Genomic DNA, 18,732 nt, shown 5'->3' on the forward strand with positions numbered 1-18,732 from the left:
ACCCAGCCCCTCCACGAGAGCAGGAACACGCTCACTTCCACTCGGGCACTGACAGGTGTTGGTTGGTTTCCACTGAATTCAACAGACTGAGGCTAGGGTTTGGGCACAGCACTGGGACAGAGACCACGGACACGGCGTCACCTGCTCTCACAGACGGAGACGGGGTTTCCGTGACCTCAGCACCAGCCTGAGTGACACAACAGGACAGATCATTTAGATGGCAGATGAGCTGCACCCCGTGGCCTGCTTCTCTGTGGCCATCTTACTGCTCACTGTCATCTCCCTCGCACTGGAGAAGGCGAGACAGTCTGTCAACCTGACGGGTCACTTCCCCCACACCCGCACACCTGGCAGGGCCCAAAACAACTGCAGAAAGAGCAGCTCTTTCTCTCACTCTTTCTGGGCTCTGCTCTTCTCTATTAAATGCAAAACCTGCTGATAAAGTGTAGAATTTAAGAATATGTTTTATGGCACATCTCACAGTTTAAATGGTGTCACTTACAAATGCCATAAACCAAGGTGCCAGCTTTCCCTAGTTACCAAAGCTTTCAAATAAACCAACAGATAGTATAACTCCCATAAATTAATTCAGATATCATTACTTGTTAAATTTAAACAGTGAATTATCCAGTGACATTTTCCCCAAAGTCTAGGTCAGTTAGACTTGACCAACTATGTCAGGGATCTAAGGATTTAAAATGATAGTCTACAACTAGCATTAAACATGACCTGGCTTATTAAGAAACCCCATTAAAATCATTTCAAAAACAAAGTCTGGTCCAATAATTTTATGTTATATAAAGGAATCCTTTCAAGGGACTATAAAGTTATGCAACATCAAAAATTATAAAATCATTTTTTACTGAATTGCTTTTGTTCCTTAAATGGGGATGACCCTGAACAAGGCAACTGACATTTGGGAAGAATATTTACAATAACGGCAATAACCTCATGCACACTGGCTAATATCCCTTCAGCAAGGCTAAGAGGAAACAGCAAAGAAAATGATAGAAATTATTATTTTTTTTTTAAGAAAAAAGTACAGGGATAACTTTCACTCATACTTATTGTAAACAAGTGCTAAAAATTTACGAGTGTAAAAGCAAAAGGTTTAAAGGCTAACTACTGAACATGACACTGTTTTGTTAGACAACACAAGATGGATCAGCTGTAAAGTGAGTTGGTTTAACTAAAAAGCAGCTGCTCTTTCAAATACGTGGTCTCTCCAAATGATATTAAATACGGTGATTCAATGAGTTAATATGAAATGTTTCCCATCAGAAGTTCACACGTGATTTGCGTGTGGAGGATGCACTCAGAACAGTGACACTGCGATGACAGGCAGAGAGAGTGCCAGTCCATTTGCGGCTGCTCAGCACAGAGCGGGGGATACAGCCCACCGTGTGGTTGCGTGTCACGTCCCCAGCACCAAATGGTCACCGTGACCACACATCTTGCTGCTGCAGGGTTACACACAGGGCAGTGATAAATCACCATTACAATATTTATGATAACTTCTTCTCTTGATCCAGAACGAATTAAAATGGGGCCAGGCATGGTGGCTCATGCCTGTAAACCTAGCACTTTGGGAGGTTGAGGTGGGAGGATCACTAGAGGCCAGGAGTTTGAGATTAGCTTAAGCAACATAGCAAGACCCTGTCTCTACAAAAAAAATTTTAAAAATTAAGGGCATGGTGGCATTCGCCTATAGTTCCAGCCACTGGGGAGGCTGAGGCAGGTGGGTTGCCCCAGCCTAGGAGTCTGTGGCTGCAGTGAGTACAGTAGAGTGAACTGTACTCTAGCCCAGCAATAGAGCGAGACTCTGTCTCAAAAAACAAAATATATATATATATATATATATATATGGATCAAGTTTATTTAAAGTGACTGCACACAGATAACGCAGCAAAAATAAATTTTCCCAATATTAAAACTTGATGATACTTTTTAATTCATCACAGAGAAAAGAATCCACCGAGCGTAGAAGCTACTTATTTTTGCTGAGTGTTCTTTGCTTTTCCGCATGCTCCACAATCTTTTCTTCCACATAAAGACCCTTCCGCTTTCGCACCGCGTTCATGTACTTCCGGGCCTGGTTCTCGGAGTCGGCCTTCTCCCCAAAGTGCAGGTACTCCTCCTCCGTGGTCGGCACCCAGAAGGGGTCGCTGGGAATGACCTTGTGAAAGAAGGCGACAGAGCATGCTGGTTACCAAACGTATTTCAGCTTCAAACCTCATCCACTGGGCTCCCCAATTTACACGGTCGTAGCTAATGAAGGATCTAGGCAATGAAGAGCAGAACTCGCTAGGGACAGCGATCAACAAAAATGAATCATGGAGACGTGAACAAATGGAAGCAGATCCAACAAAACTTGTAACATATGTATTATTCTTTGCTTACAGAGTCATTTCATAACTCTGAGGAAGGAAAGTATTAGTTTTTAATATGATTTTTAAAAGCCCTCCTTTTTGCTAAGATACATCTCAGAGTTAATGTCTTTTCATCAATTTTGCTTTTGTCTCCAACAAAGACCACCACGTGTAAGCACACTCCCCGCCATTCTGAGCTTTGGCTCTAACATTCGAACGGAGCGCCCTCCGCCCTGGCGAGCTGGCCAGAGACGGGCACGCGCAGCCTGCTTCCCTCGTTTCTCTGGCCAGGCCCGCTCGCTGCTTTGATGGTGAGGAAAGACCAGGCCAGCGCAAGGCTTGCTGAGGACGTTTTCCTCGGAGGCCATTCTGTGAAAGGAAGGGGGAAGGGCAGAGCTTGGAGAAGGAACGTGAACCTGAACGCAAGACTGGGCAGAGGGGCTCAGCCAGCAGCCAAGTCACGATGTCCAAGGAGCTGGTGAACTTGGACACGGCCCTTCCTGAGCTCCACATCCAAGGGACTGACGCCAGGACAGGACAGGACAGGGACTGCACACGCTGAGCACTCCCCTTTCAGCGATGGGGGAACCACTCCTGATGGCTCCTTCAGGGAGACGAGGCTCCGTGAGCCTAACGCGTCCTGGCCTCTCTGCTGCCTTACTCGTGGTTCCCCACGGGAATCCGACTGGTCAATGTGAGAAGAGGAAACAGACACGGGTAGCCCGGCCGCCCCTTTTTCCGTTTCCTGGAAACGAGCCGTGCACAGGAAGCAACAATCCCCTCTGCTCCTCCGCGGTCACAGAAGCAGACCCTGCCCCTCTGGCAGGAGCCCTTCCCAGTCCAGCCTAACTCCACACTTCAGAATCAGGACTGCCTACAGATAAAGACCACATTCTATAAGATCAGCTTTATCTGTAAAGATTTCATGTCTTACTTTTAAATTTTCTCTTTTTTTAATTTATTGGGGGAAAAGGTTATTATGTGGGCACAAATCACAACACTTTGCAATTCAAAATATAAAATGAAAGAAAAATATACTTTAACACAGTCACTCTTCAAAACAGAATAGAAATTCCTGCGGACCAGGAAGGGAGGAGGAGGGGAAGCCGCACCCACAGCCCACAGGGAGCCAAGGCAGAGGGGACCTGGGAGGGCTAGGCTCTTCAAGCCCACTGGGGCTGGGCCCACAGCCACATACCCGGGCATGTAGGGCCCAGCGCCATCACTCTTCTCTGCGGCTGGAACATCCCCGTCTGCTCAGGGCTGCGGCTAGAAACGCTGCGGACCACGGGGCAGAAGCTGGCACCTCTGCAGACTAGCCTCTGAAATGCTTCAGAGGTGGGGACTGCACAACACTGTGAATGTGCCAAACAGCTGAGTCTGCTGTTCGGCGCCACCTGCACCGACGGCGGCTGTGAGCCGAGCCAAAGCAAAGGACGCAGCGGGGACTACGGCACTGGGGAGGGTGGACGACATGAGGACTCTGCAGTGCCTAGCAGGGAGGCCACCCCGTGACAGACGACATGGAGGAGAAAACCCCCCCGGGAAGGCCTTGCAAGTAAGAACTGCAGAGCACAAAGCCCAGAAGGAAACCAGCCCCACGACAGCTGGCACCAGACCCAACACCAGGCAGAACTTGTATCCCAGTCAGGACGGGCAACACAGGAACCTGAAGAACCTCACAGTCAGCATCGGCACACTTAAAAATCCCCAAATAAGGGTGGGCAGGCATCATCTACTAAACATTAGATAGTTGTAAAAAAGAAAGAACTAGAAATACTAGAAAAAAATTAGACATAAAAATAACAAAGAAACTAAGTAGGCAGATTAAATAGAAGACTGCTGGAGAGATATTAAGTGAACTAAAAGACAGACTCGATATCCAAAATATATAAAGAATTCTTACAACTCAACAAAAAGACAAAACCCAATAAAATATTGGCAAAGGACTTGAATATACATTTCTCCAAAGAAGATATACAATGGCCACCAAGCAAATGAAAAGATGCTCAATGTGACATTAGGGAAACGAAAATCGAACTATAATGAGGTACCACTTCACACTCGCTAGGATGGCTATAATAAAAACAATTAGAAAAAAAAAAAAGAAAAAGAAAAAGAAATGTTGATGAAGATGTGGAGAAACTGGAAGTCTCATACACTGCTGGCAGGAAGGTAAAATGGTACAGCCAATTGGAAAAAAGTCTGGAAGCTCCCTTAAAAGTTAAACATAAAATTATCAAATTCCTACGTACATACCCAAAAGAACTGAAAACAGGGACTCAAACCAGTACAGCACATGTAAGTTTACAGCAGCTTTACTCCCAACAGCCAACGGTGGGAAAGCCCAACTGTGCGCCGGTGGGTAGGTGGGCAGGCAGGACATGGCGCACCCAGGGGCTGGGTGCCACACAGCATGGGAAGGCGTGAAGCACCAGGACATGCTCCAGGGCGGATGTGCCACCAAACACTGCGCTAAGTGAATCCAGACACAAGGCCACACAGCGTATGACTGATTCCACGTGCATGAAATGTCAGAATAGGTAAATCCGTAGAGGCAGAAGGCAGATGGGTGGTTACAAGCGACTGAGGTAGGCAGGAATGGTGAGAAACTGCTAACGAGAACAAAGTTCTACTCTAGAGCGATGGAAATGCTTCAGAGGTGGGGACTGCACAACACTGTGAATGTGCAAAATGCAACAGAATTGTTTACTTCAAAATGATTAATGACAATTATGCTATATGAATTTCACCTCAATAAATTATTTTTTATAAAGACAGACTTACAGAAATTTCCCAGAATACAGCACAGAGAGAAAAAGATAAAGTATGAAAGGAAAGCAAGAGCCACACAGTATGTGCGGGATGTATGTAACAGGAGTTCTAAGATCAGAGCGCGGAGAACAGGACGAGAGTCCTGGGTGAGACAATGACACAATCCGCCCCTCGCGAGGGTGGTGAAACGCTGGGATCTCTGAGCACCGCATCTCCCGACGCTGTCTGACCCGCTGGACACGACAGGACAGGAGGTGAGAGCCACAGCTGTGCTCTTGCTCCTGAACAAAGGCTGGAACGAGGCAGCCCCCTGTGTCCCGGTGCTGAGGCGGACACGGAGACGTCGCAGAGGAAAACCTGATCACCTGCAGAAGAACAAGACTCAGACCCGGCTGCACGTCAACAGCAGATGCCACAGCACAGCGACGTGCTGCGGAGGCGAAGGAACCCAGGTGTGAGCCTGAAGGTTTTTATCTAGTTAAATAAACCACTATCAGTGAACCAAAAAAAGCCTCTGTTAAACACAGGCTAAAAACATACTACTTACAGATCCTCAACAAAAGAACTGAGAAATACCCTTTTAGCAAAAAGAAAATAACCCCCGAAGGGAAGAGCAGACAGTAGGAAGTGAGAACAGCCAGGGAAGCACAGAAGCGGCACCGGCAGCCAGAGTCAACGTTCTGGCGGTGACAGCAAGGCTACAGGAGGAGTGTCTTGCAGTGAGGCCCCAGTTGGAGGCTGGGGGACAGGGGCAGGAGAGGGGACAAGGTCCAGCCCTTGGGTTGAGTAGAGTGGCAGACGGGGACTGGATGAGATTCGGACGGGACACTGCAGCTAGAATGAGGAGCGGGGGGAAGCCCAGCTCTGTGGACTTGGCAATCTGAGCGGGTTCTCCTGGGTCAGAGGGAGCAGACTGCAATTTTGTGGGCACACAGGTCCCCAGAGACTCAGTTCTGATTCACTAGCTGCTCACGCTGACCCCTCATTGGCAGAGAATGTTAGAACGTCACCATGCTACCAGCCAGGCTGAGTCAGTGCAGGCTCAGGGTCTGGGCCTGGGCCGGAGGAGGGCAGGTGGCTGTCATCCAAAAGCCACCCATCCAGGCTGAGGGGCAGGGGTAGCTACGAAGGGGGAGCACAAGGGAGCCTCGTGGTGACTGAACAATTCTGGATCTTAATTACGCTAGTTACATAAAACTACACACGTGATGAGATTTTATAGAACCCCCCAGACGCACGTGCGTATCACGAACATGCAAGGCAGAGGCAAGCCTGGGTTTTTGTCAGTGTCGCTGAGCCACTGCACCAGCCCTAATTGCTTAAGAAACGATTGTTATGGCATTAAGGTCCCTGCAGCTGAAAACATTCACGACTGATACAGGACTGCAGTGGAGGTAAAGAAGGTCCTACATGAAAGTCACACAGTAAAGCGCCCGGCACAGCCTAGTTTTGCCTGGCTCCAAAGCTTGCCCTTTTTCCACGACAGCAGACTGCCATGAAGACTGGACTCAGCCAGACATCAGCTGCCCCGTGGTACTGGCCAAGCCCAGTGCACGTATCATGACGGGTGGAAGGTGAGTAAGCTCCGGGGTTCTAACAATGTCCGTGTCCCGGCTTCGTGCTGTAGTACAGTTACGAGAGACGCTAATGCTGGGGAGAACGGGTGACGGGTACACAGGGCCTCCCTGTATGTATTTTTTGATAACTTTCTGTGAATAAAATTATCCCAATTTTTTAAAAAGCCACCCATCCACAAGTTATAACTTTGGGTCAACTGTTGGGAGGAGGAATTAAAATTATTCTCAACCCCTGTAAGAAACACAAACTGCTTAAGGAATTGGTTGCTCTTCTTTGCTGGTAGAAGGGGGTGAGGGTGGTGATGTCTGCCCTTTGTATAACAAAACAGGCAAAGGGAATGCGGGGAGGAGAAGAGCCAGGAGACAGTGTGTGAGCTCAGCTCCAGAGAAGGGGCGTGGGGGGCAGACACTGAGGCCGACGCGGCCGTGGTGTGAGGGTTGACAGCACTGGCTCCGGAGCCAGGCGGGCTCAGTCCAATGCGGCTTCCCCATCCACTGAGCTGTGTAATCCCGGGCAAGTTATTTCAAGCCATTTTGTGCCCGGGTTCTCCCATCTGCAAGGGTGCAGCGGTAAAAGTCCCAGTCTCATGACTGCACGAGGACTGGACGAGATCATCAGCTGAGGGCGGGAGCCGCGCCTGGGGTGCAGGAAGGCACGGCCCCACCCTCGCCATCACAGCGCCACGTCAGGAATCTAGGACTCGGGTCACAAGCACGAGCACACGTCAATGGAAGGGGAAATCCAGGAGGCAGGTGGTGGCCTCCATGTGCTTTTTGTGAAACCATCAGGCTAGGGAGACTGGAAAAACAGCCACGCGAGCAGCTGCTGCGGCATTCTGTGGGCTAGCAGATGAATCCTTCGGCTTCCACAGTCACTTCTGGGGACCCTGTCCCAGCCCTCCCAATGCTACCGTGTGTAAGAGCACAAACCAGTGCCCTGAGGTTAAAGCATGTGAGGGACCAAATGCCATCAGTGGATATGTCTACAAAGTGATCACCGAAGTCTCTAGGGGTGTCATTCGCAAAGTACTGGCAGCTTGCTGGGACCCTGCCATATCTAAATTATAACGTATATTGTACCGGGGGCTTCTCTGCAGTCTAATTTAGCAAACTTCTCATTTCCAGAGGGAGAAAATACCCAAAACAGCATCAATAAATGATCTAGCAACAGAAAAAGGGAGACAGTAGGAGGAGTCAGGAAGAATTGGGATGAGGGAGCCAAAGCCCATAAAGCCAGGACTCCTGTCTCAGAAATCTGCCTGCCTGGACCCACAAGCCACGCTGCACACATACTAGAAATTCTTATTTGACTTTAAAGGTCCCAGCTGTCCCAATTACTCTCACGCTACGTCCGGCCCTGTCGCTGGCTGGCTGTGTGGCCTTGAGCAAGGTACACAAGCTTCCCGAGCTCCAGCCTTTACCACTCTTTCGGAGCGAGACTGACCAAGGACCTCCAAATACGAGAATCCTCCTAAGAACTTTCATATGTCCCCTCACTGGATCCTCAAGGTGAGCCCAACCCGGACCAGCTGGGCAGTGGTGTAGACTCACCTGGGAGGTGAGGCCTCTCTGTGGGCTCCGCAAGGGTCCTACACCCTCTTTTCCTTCCACCTGGGCCTTTGCTGTGGCTTGATCTCAGGAAGATACAAATGACTATTTTTCTTTGAGGGTGGGTGCCCTTAGTGTACAGCTGATAAACGTATGTTAACCGAATAAACTGCTGCATACCTGCCTGGACTGCAGAAAGCTCAGATTATTAAAAAGAACTCTCCCCTTCTTCCCCGAGTCCCTGAACTCCTGCACAAGCAGACAGACTGTGAGCCTCTCAGAAAAATCTGACAAGGTGTCAGAAAGGGCATGGGGGCGGGGGGGGGGACTGCTGATCCAGAAGTCCCCAGCACTGGTGCACGGATATACAGGTGCCGAGTGGCCTGGGGTCAGGACAAGGAGGCAGCTGTGGGTGGATGGTTGGTATTGGAGATTCCTAAAATCGGTTGGCTACCACCACCACCTGGCCCTCGTGGCCAGACAGGACTAGACCAGACAAGCCACTTCATGGGGCAAAGCCCAGGGAGGATGCAGAGGGCACCAGGTGGAGGGAAGGCTCCCTTTTTGCTTCCCCCACCACGAGGTCACAGAAGCCCTCTCCTTCTTAGAGACAGGAAAGAGAAGAAAGTCAGGAAACTAAACATTTACCTGGGCAGCCACCCACAAAAGCTACCTATCCTGTAAGGCAATGTGATGTCACTAGCATTAGCTGTTTCTGGAGCCTTCCCCTAACCAGCTGGAAGACAGACCCATCTTGGAATACAAAGAAGCCACATGTTCTTAGTAGCACCATGTTGTAGTGGTAAATAAATTTAAATTCTGTTAAAGCAGAAAGCAACAAATTGTAGAGAAAGAAATCAAAGAAGTGCTAGGTGAGAGACACCACACACAGACTGGCCAATTTAGGACCAGAGTCTTTTTTGGAAAAATAGAGGACTGAAGCGTTGAGACCTCTGAGGCTGGCTCAGTCTGCCCCGAGAGGCCCCAGGAGCACGCACTCTCCGCACTCACCCGCGCCTGCCAGGGGGGGCCTTTTGGCGACTTGGCTCCAGACTACCCCCCCCACCCCTGCTCGGCTGCCCGCGCCTCCTGCACCCCAGCAGGTGTCCACTGTCACCTCCACTGCTCTCGTCTCTGTGGGACATCCTGAAGCCACTTGTCTCCACATGCCACATGCACCCTAAGAATAGACTGCTGGAGGCCAGTTTTGAATTTCCTCAGTGGGACAAAGATGAGCCTCCCCTCCGGCTGTCCACCCTGCGCTCCACAGAGAGCCCCTCCAGGCCACAAAGAGGGGCTTGCTGTCAGACTGAAGGAAAAGGTGCCTCCTCCTCACTGGCTCACCAGAATGCATCTGCCTGGAGTGAGAGTGGATTTTCACAACTCAGCAGACGGAGGGTCTGCCATCTTCTGATCCACAGGAAGGCACCCAAGTGCAAGCTGTTGCCCCAGGCGTTTAAAAAGAAAAGCCTAGAAGGAAAGTTTTGGGCACTTCACTTTAATTTTTTGCCCAATTTTCACTATAATTATGGCTGGCAGGTGGGAAACACCATGTCCAAAATAAAATTCTCCAGTGCTGTTGTAATTACTTCTTCCTTACCCCGTGTGAACTCTATCCCACCCCTCAGGGTAATCTCAGTATTAAATGGCAAATCTTGAGGTTATGCTGACATACATGTACAACAGCATTGGTTGGTAATATTTTTTTTTCTGTGCCTCTTATTAGCTCCTTTTCTTCCTTTTTCATAGAAGGGTAAAACATAGAAAGAGAAATTATGAGATTGCTGACTTCAAAGGTTTCTTCATGGAAAAATGCCTGTAATTTTATTTTCTCTATTTTTTGAAGCACTTTCTCTCAAAAGCTCTTGATTGTAAATTATATGGTGTAGTAGAATACAAATGGAAAAAAAAAAAAAAAAACGCCTTGGAGTGAGAAGGCAGATCTCAACAACTGTGTTATTTCTAAACCTAACTATGGGGGGAAAAACCAAGACAGCCAAGAAATATCAGATCAATGACATTTAATTATAATGTAGTTTTCAAGACTTTCAAAGATTTGAAGCTTTTGGGGATAGGACCATGACAGGTGGCAAGGATATGACAGAAGGATGGTACAAAACTTTTCTTGACAACATTTTTCTCTAAAATTACTTAAGAGCCTGATTTTTAATAAGTTATAGCTAAATCAGAAACTGATATTTTTTAAAAAACTATTAAGTGTATAAGATCAATTTTCAGTCTTTTGAAAAATTATGAGATAAAGTAGATTGAAAACCATCACGGCTTTCATGTAACAAAAATTGCCTTATTTGATAAAACCTTGCTGTTTTTATACTAGTAGTCCCTAAATATCTATTCTCCCCTTTTCTTTGCTAAGAGATATTTCGGGTGGGCATATGGCCAGCTAGGGTCAGGGGACATAGACACACTTTTTCTATAAAGAGCCAGATATAGTAAATATTTTCAACTTGCAGGCCATATGAGCTCTGTCACAGCTACTTAACTCTGCTTGAAAGCAGGCATAGAAAATGCGTGAATAGTTGGATGTTTGCTTGTATTCCAATAAAATTTTATTTAACAAAGCAGGTAATGAGCCATAGTTTGCTAACTTCTGACTTAGTTAAAAAACTACATATCCCAGCCTCCTTGTTAGGAAGGGCCTTGTCAGATGTGGTCATATGGTTGGTTCTGGGCAAGGGATGAGGATGAAGTGATGTGTGCAGGATCTGGTTTGTGTCCTCAGAGGAAAGCAGCATGCCCTACTCTTCCTCACCCCTGTTCTAACCGCTGGAATGCAGACGTCATGGCAGGAGGGGGAGCAGCTGCTCTGGAGATCAGTGGAAGCCAAGCGTGGAGAAAGGCAGCAGCCACAATCAGCCTGGGCTCCCGCCACAGTGAGCCACATGTGGGCCCTGGACTGCCTCCCCAGACTCAAAACAAAAATAAAATCTGCCTCATTTGAGCCCTGTATTTTGGGATCCCTTTGTTAAAAGCAGTCTTACCTGCTTCCCAATTAACATATTGGCCAATTAGGAAATGGGGGGAACTTTATAGATTTTTTAAAAGATATATTTTGTAAAATCCCTTTCAAGGACAAGACTGATGGCTGGGCCTGGTGGCTCATGCCTGTAATCCCAGTGCTTTGGGAGGGGGAGAAGGGAGGATCGCTTGAGTCCAGGAGTTCAAGATCAGCCTGGGCAACATAGCAAGACCCCATCTCTAAATAAAAAAAAATAAAATAAAAAATTTAGCCAGGCATGGTGGCATGTGACGGTAGTCCTAGCTACTCTGGAGGATGAGGGAGGAGGGCTGCTTGAGCCCAGGAGTTCGAGGCTGCAGAGAGCTATGATCATGCCACTGCACTCTAGCCTGGGTGACAGAGCAAGATTCTGTCTCTTAAAACAAAACAAACCAGACTGTAAAATGATGAGATTTTAAAACAAAAAATAGAATGTATGAATTCAAATGTATCATTCCTCCAATAATGAGGCCATTACAACAGCTCTGAATGCCTATTTTGCAACTGCATTTACAGATAATCCCAGTGATTACTTAACCTACGCCCTCTTTGTTCTGATCAAACATACTGTAGCCCAGTTTCTGCACAAGTGTTGATCAAGGCCATCTTCATGAGATGGATGACCTGTCATCTCTAAGATATTCAGAAGCATGAGTTGCAAGTTCTGAAGGCAGTTTTCAGCAAGGGCAGCACCAATAAAGAAAGTATTCTGACTCTCAAGATCATTGAGTTGAAGCGGAATAAATCTCTCTCCAGTGCTAAGTATCATTTAGCCACACTGCTCTGGAATCACACCTCTGGTCACTGAACCCTGTGACAGAGGACTCTGTAACCGTGTTTATCATCAGAAACATCAGTACTATATTTACACTACAGACACAGTTCCTATTCTTCAGGTGATGTCTTTTGGACCCATCCCTTGTATTTCTCACTGATTTGTGCTCTTAGGTAAAGGCTGAGTACCGAACATCAAAACCTGAGCTAAAAAGCTAGAATTTGGGATAAATGAGAAATAACTACCCATAAGCTTGAGAATTAACAAATAACTTAAATGTTCTGAAGCTAATGTTTTCTACATAATGAAATGCAGCAATGATATCTATTCAGATGTAATAAGCCAATAAAACCATCATTTTAGTTTTTAGACAAAGATGTAAAATTCAAGAAAAAAATCACAGTAAATCACTGTTAAAATGTAGAGTTTATACTGATCAAAAAGTAAAAAAAAACCTAAATCAGAGCATGATTTAAGCTAATCTTGGTTCTATCAAGCATGAAGAATGCACAACTTTTTTTTTTTTTTTTTTTTTTTTTGAGGAAAAGCAGACAGAGTTGAGTGCTTTGGACTAGCAACTTCACTTGTATCGATTTAAGATAATATGAATTTGCTGAATTAAAATCAAATATGCCCTGTCCAAAGTCAGTTTTTCTAGAGTGTCACCCTTTTTTAACTTCACTGATTCACTTGATTATAAATTTCATTTTAAAAATAAAGTCCTCCCTCAATTATTCTCATTCTCCGTTATCATCTACATTTAAATTCTTCATTTAAAGTGTTCTAGAGAAAGGGACCCATCAGGCCAAAGAAAGTGAGAGAAGAAAGAACAGCTTAGCATCGGACCTAAACCGGGAGTTTTGCAGACACAGAACTGAAGGAAAAAGCCCTGGATTGTTTCTGGGAAGCCCAGTGCGACGCCACGGTGCTGGAGCAAGCCAGAGGGAACACGCTGGACATTTGGAACCACACGCAGGACAACCAGCTCCACACCGGCAAGTGCTGGCCAGTCACGGTGCCAGGCACGAGGGCACGCATTCGACACACCTCCTCTCAGGGCTGTTCCCCAATTTGTCCAAGTAAGCGGCAGAATCACCATTGGAAACTAGGACTATCTGACTCCAAAGTCAGTGCTTCTTCCACTAAACTACAAACCTCCCTGGTAAAAGTTGCTAATGTGAAGTTATTTAGAGTCCCTGTAAACAGTGACAACAAAAACTACTTTGTTAAAAAAAAAAAAAAAAAAAAACCTTTCTATTTAGATCCTTTAGTTTAAAAATTCTATTCCTGACCTAAGGTTTTTTCTTGAAACATAAACTTCCTCACCAAGTTTTCTCCTCTAACTGGATGTCCTTTTTAGCTGGTTAACATCTACTTTTCCTTTTAGGATTTGTTCAGGAAGGCTGGCCTGACCTCACCTTCACCTCCTGTTACTAATTTTTCCTCTACCTTAAAGGACTTAAAAATGTAAGTGTTCACAATCTTTCACAAACTGTTCACAAAGTGTTCACAAATGTGCATCTGTTAGGTTGTCCTTTTTGATTACAGATAAGATTTGCCTTTTCACCTGCGTTTACCCACTGACAGGAGGTGCTCTGAGGAGCTGAGCCATTTCGTTCCATTCTCTCCAACCCTTGAAAGCCACAGAAACCTTGAGTTTCCATAATGGTAAGTGAAGAATATATAACACATAATAACTTAAAGCTACGCCTTGCAAGAAGCGTAACTGCTCCCCTCTAAATGCTGTGGGTATTTTTCCCCCAGAAGAGGAGGTCCTTGAAATTCCACTTTCAAAAGGTCTGTGAATTTCCTTTAAAAATCTAAAATATATATTTAGAGGGGAAAAAAAGGATTAAGCTTCCTGCATCTTAAACTTTACACAAAATAAAAAGAACTAGTGTGTGTGTGAGAGAGAGAGATGGAGAGAGAGTGTGTGTATTATAAGTCACATATGACCTCAGGATCATTCAATCTGGATGAAGAAAGTCACTTGCTTTCTCCCATCCATTTGACTGAGCTGGGCCACAGGAAGGCCACATGGCATGACCAATCTTGTTCGCTGCTCTGGGCCAGTTCTGTAGGAAGCACGTTCACAGAGGAGGAGGGGGAATGGGGACTTGGACCTCACCTCCCAGTGGCTGAACACCAGCTGTGGGCTGGCCAGGCCGCTCGTCCTCTTCCTGATTTCATCAGCAAAACCAAAGCTCTCAGCAACAGGCAGCACAGCCTTGATGATGAACATGTCTGTCCCTTCTTTCATTTCTTCTTGAAGCACTCGACCTTCTCTCTTTGACAAGACAGCATAGACTCGCCCTGCAAAGCCATAAATCTTCTAAATTCATTGACTAGTCACATGGCTTGAACCACACAAAGACATGATTACTCATATATTCTCTAACAATCCACTAATGATTAAATTTGTTCTCAATAATTTTGGTTTACAAAAGCATGGAAAATTTAAATGTCTATTTAAAAATAAAGCATGATAATTACAGAAAATTAGAAACAAAAGATAACAAACTGCATTACCCAGAGACAATTCCCACAACACAGCATGAGAATCGGGAGACTTGTAAAATAATCTTTCAATACAATTTCACCTGTGAGCTTTAGGTTTGAAATCCAATGACACGAGTGTGACTGGGCTTTGTAAATATTAAAATATTTTAATAATTATGGGACATGATTGATGTGACAATTATAATTATGATGACCCAGGCTATTTGGGCCTAGTAAGCAATGACTAGCACAATGTCATTTTTACACTAAAAATTAAAACCACACATATATAAACGTTTGCTCATATTTTTCTTAAACCGATTATATTTAAGTGGCATGAATATTAAGAGTTTTATTTTGCTGAAAACTGATAGGGTTTAGAATCTTTAATGTCTGGTAACAATTTCTAGTGCCACATCACAAGAATTCTACCGAATTCTCTTGGCTGACATTTCTGTCTTTGGACACAATTCTGCCTTACGCTCGGGAGGAAACGTGTTCCTCTCTGACTGCGCCCTGTACGAGTGTCTCTGGGTGCTCGAAGTGTCTTTCCAACTAGTGAGCAGAACAGACCCTGCGAGGAGCAGAGATAAACTGAAAATCACACACAATCATGAACTTGCTATAGCTAGCAGATACTCTCTAAAGCCTCCTCTTCCACCCAGTGCTTAAAAAATAATTTTCAATACGTAAGTGATTTACCCATATATTAACCTTAAAAATGTACAACATTGTAATTAAGCAGAGCTACAATACCCTACAAACACGGCATGGAGTCCTGGCCTGGTCTCCCCCAGTGACAAGGCAGTAGGTCTGGTGGGCATCCACCCACCCACCTTTATGTGTTTAAACTAGGAACTGAGGACACAAAGCAAAGTGGTCTGACTCCTAAACTTTTCTCTCTGATTCTTCCCCCTGGTGGTGGCTCTCAGGAAGGACAAAGGAAAACAAATGGTAGAAACCCCTTTCTTTGTGTTATAAGGCTTTAAGGGGGGAAAAAAAAAAAAACAACAAAACCCTAACAATTCTGATGGGCCATCACCATCTGTAGGTCTAGCTTAAAAACAGATTAAAAATTCCATTAGTGATCAACGGCACCACCTTCACCCTCATCTACTTCCCTCGCTAGCTGCCACATCCGCTCCTTCCCTGCTTCCCCGCATTCCTTAAACTGGTAGCTTCTCACTTCTTCACTACATGCTCTTTAACTTCTCAGGCTTTCCCGGTTGCCCCAGGAAACTGCTTCCTTGAAATCACACAATCATTTTCATATTCCTAACCTAAATGCCTTTTTCTCAATCCTCATTCTCCATGATTTCTCTGTGCTATTTGAGGCTACTGATCAATACCTTCGCTACCAACTCTTTCCAAGCTTAGAATCACCAAGTTCTACCACACTAGTTTGTTTAAGTTCTGCTTGTATCTTCTAAAACTCAGGTCCTCCCAGGGCAGCCCGTTCTATGTTTGGACAGCTGTTGGCAACTAGACAATTCTCCAGCCCCAAATCTGTTCCCCTGAAGTTTCTAACCATCAGTCCTAGTTTTTATCATACGGGGCAAATTTAATCCCTCTTCCACAAATCAGCCTTTAATCTATTTGAAGACAACTATTTTGCCTTCTCTTTTCCAGGGCAATCTTTTCGTGACATGGCCTGCACTTCCCGTTCTACCCTGGCCACTTTCCTACTTGACGACTACGATTTATTTCCACCTCTCTTGGAATCTGGTGCCCAGAAATGAAAAAAATACTTCAGGTACAGTCTGAAAAGCTCTGAGAAGAGGAAAGAGCAGAACAACTATCATGTTCATTAGTGACTCCCTTTAGGCTATGTATTATTTGCCTGAGATGCACAGGGGAAAAAAATCTTACCATAACTAGTATGTGTGAAAAAGCAATCTTTACTACTTCATTCTAGAAGTTTTAAGGTCTTCTACGCAGTAAATACACAACAACAAAGGCAAAAAAGAATGAGGAAAGTGGGGCAAACAGGCCGAGAGTGGAGGCCCAGCAGGGACGAGCCACCGAACTGCCGCTGCAGAGCCACCTGCCCCCCCCTTCATGGGTCACGCCAGCAGGCCTGGATCAATAATTACAACTGAAACTGAATGTACTTAGTTATGCAATTTTGATCCATTCAATTTTAGTTCCACTAAAACTACATCTTAAAACTGGGGCATAGTGAAGGATCACCAAACAAAGGAAAATACTATTATAAAACCTTCCAAATACACTTCCCTCTCAAGACAGGTGTGTCCAATGCTTGGATGCATTCAGGGACCCCTAAAACTGAGAAATTAACGTAGCCATACCAATGACAATTTCTGATCATGTGGTCCTGACTGCAAATACTTCGATACCCCTTCCACTGGATATCTGTTCCATCATATCTTGGTCATTTTTTTCTTCACTCAAGAAAGATCCAAATGCCCTACTGCAATGAAAGGCACTGGGGAAGAGGAACTTCCCAGGGAAAACCAGCAACAAAAGGATTACTCAATTAAAACAATTTTGATCAGGGCTCACTCTTAAGGACTACACTGTGAACACCTCAGCCTGTACTCAAGGCTCTCTGAGACCGGCCACCTCACTCCTATACCACTTCTGCTCCTGCAATGCCAGAGCACAGGACCTGTGCTCTAAACCTGCGGTCCCCAACCCCCTGGGGCCCTGTTAGGGACCAGTCCGCAGAGCTCTGCTCGCCCCACCTTGCCTCTCTGTGGAAAAACTGTCGTCCACAAAACTGGTCCTTGGTGCCAAAAAGTTTGGGGACTGTGGCTCTAAGCCAAGGTAAACCACTCATTGCCCACAGCACACATTTAAGGTTTTCTAGCTCTGAGCTCAGTTTCTTCAATCTAGAATATTCTCAGTCCAACTCTGTATTCAAATACTTCCATCATTCAAGGCCCATTCAGAAACAACTTGCTCCATGGAGGTTTCTCTGATACCTCAAGCTCAAAAAAAAAAAAATCTCTTCACCATTTGGGCTCCATTGAGCTGCACCTGTTCTTTTATGGCATCAAAGATTCTTGTATACACATTTTCTTCTTCCGTAATAGGTAGTAAGATTAAACCTGTAGCTTCTACAATCTTTTTAAAGCTGGAAGTTTAGCAATTAAAGGTATATTGATGTCTTTTTTTCAGAACTTAGGACAGGAAGCAGCAGTTTATTATTTCTCTAATAATAAACAAAGAGGAAACAATGTGAATTTCCAATTAGGGGATGATGGTTAAACAAATTATAGCACATCAAATTGACAGGATATTATACAGAGGTTAAAATGAAAATTATGAATACTAAGTAGCCAAATGAAAGCATGCTTATAAATAATAAACCTAAAAGGCAAAAATATTAAATTACTTCTAACATAAGGCTACAGCTATCCAAAAAGTCATATTATGGACAAGGATTATAAAAGAAAACAGAAAATGAAAGGCTGATTTCCAAGGAGGAAGACCTTTCTTTCAATTTGTGATTTCTGTTATTGTTGAAAATACATGAGGGATAACTTCAATTAAAAACATACACACACGCAAAGAAATCGGTGGGCACTTCTTATTCTTATAAACCAGGTCACATTAACCTCTTTCCCTTTTGTCACAGAGATACGAGACTGCTAAATCAAGCAAATTTGGCTGACAGGCCACAGATGGGCTTCAAACAGGAGACAAAACATGCTGTGGACATAATGGGGAACGTGGGCTGGTTGCTACTATATAAATGATTTCAGCTACAAGTTTATAGGAAATTGAAGTCAACAAGTGGACCCCACCCTGGAAGGAGGTCTTTAGTGGCTCTGCTCACAGCTTTGTGTCATAATCAGTGACATAAAAGATTCAGAAGGCATGACAACCAAATCCAAAGTTGACGTGAAGCTGGCAAGCAATAAATACTGTGAGGGTCAGGATAACTAGGTAAGAATCCCAGTTGGTTTGTTTGTTTTCTTTCAACACAGGGTCTTGCTATGTCGTGCAGGCTGGACTTGAAGTCCTGAGCTCAAGCGATCTTCCCCCTCAGCCTCCTGAGTGCTGAGCCCGCAGGGATGCGCCGCTGTCTGGGCCAGGACTCAGATTTAGCCGGACACAGTGTGAGTAAATGCAAGGTTCTAGACTGGGTTCAACCAACCGAGTATCCAGCAATAGAGAGGTAATGGTGAATAGCAGTTCCTATAA

The 18,732-nt window shown here is 45.2% G+C and overlaps 1 protein-coding gene across 3 annotated transcripts in view; it reads right to left on the reverse strand.

Moving 5' to 3' along the window:
• Positions 1–1,855: 1,855 nt before the first annotated feature.
• Positions 1,856–18,732, reverse strand: part of EFL1 (elongation factor like GTPase 1) — a 125,206-nt gene continuing 108,329 nt past the window's right edge. For 2 of the 3 annotated variants that reach the window (XR_011233156.1, XM_069465639.1), the window contains 2 exons: positions 14,192–14,376; positions 1,856–2,176 (listed from right to left, as the gene is read on the reverse strand). Coding sequence is in view for 2 of the 3 variants with exons in the window: in XM_069465639.1 (XP_069321740.1) it covers positions 1,988–2,176; positions 14,192–14,376 (374 nt within the window). In the remaining variant the exon portion in view is untranslated. The remainder of the gene's footprint in view (positions 2,177–14,191; positions 14,377–18,732) is intronic. The other variant, XM_069465638.1, reaches the window with a different exon arrangement.

This window comes from Eulemur rufifrons, chromosome 3 (assembly GCF_041146395.1).
Source record: "Eulemur rufifrons isolate Redbay chromosome 3, OSU_ERuf_1, whole genome shotgun sequence".
Taxonomy (NCBI): Eukaryota; Metazoa; Chordata; class Mammalia; order Primates; family Lemuridae; genus Eulemur; species Eulemur rufifrons.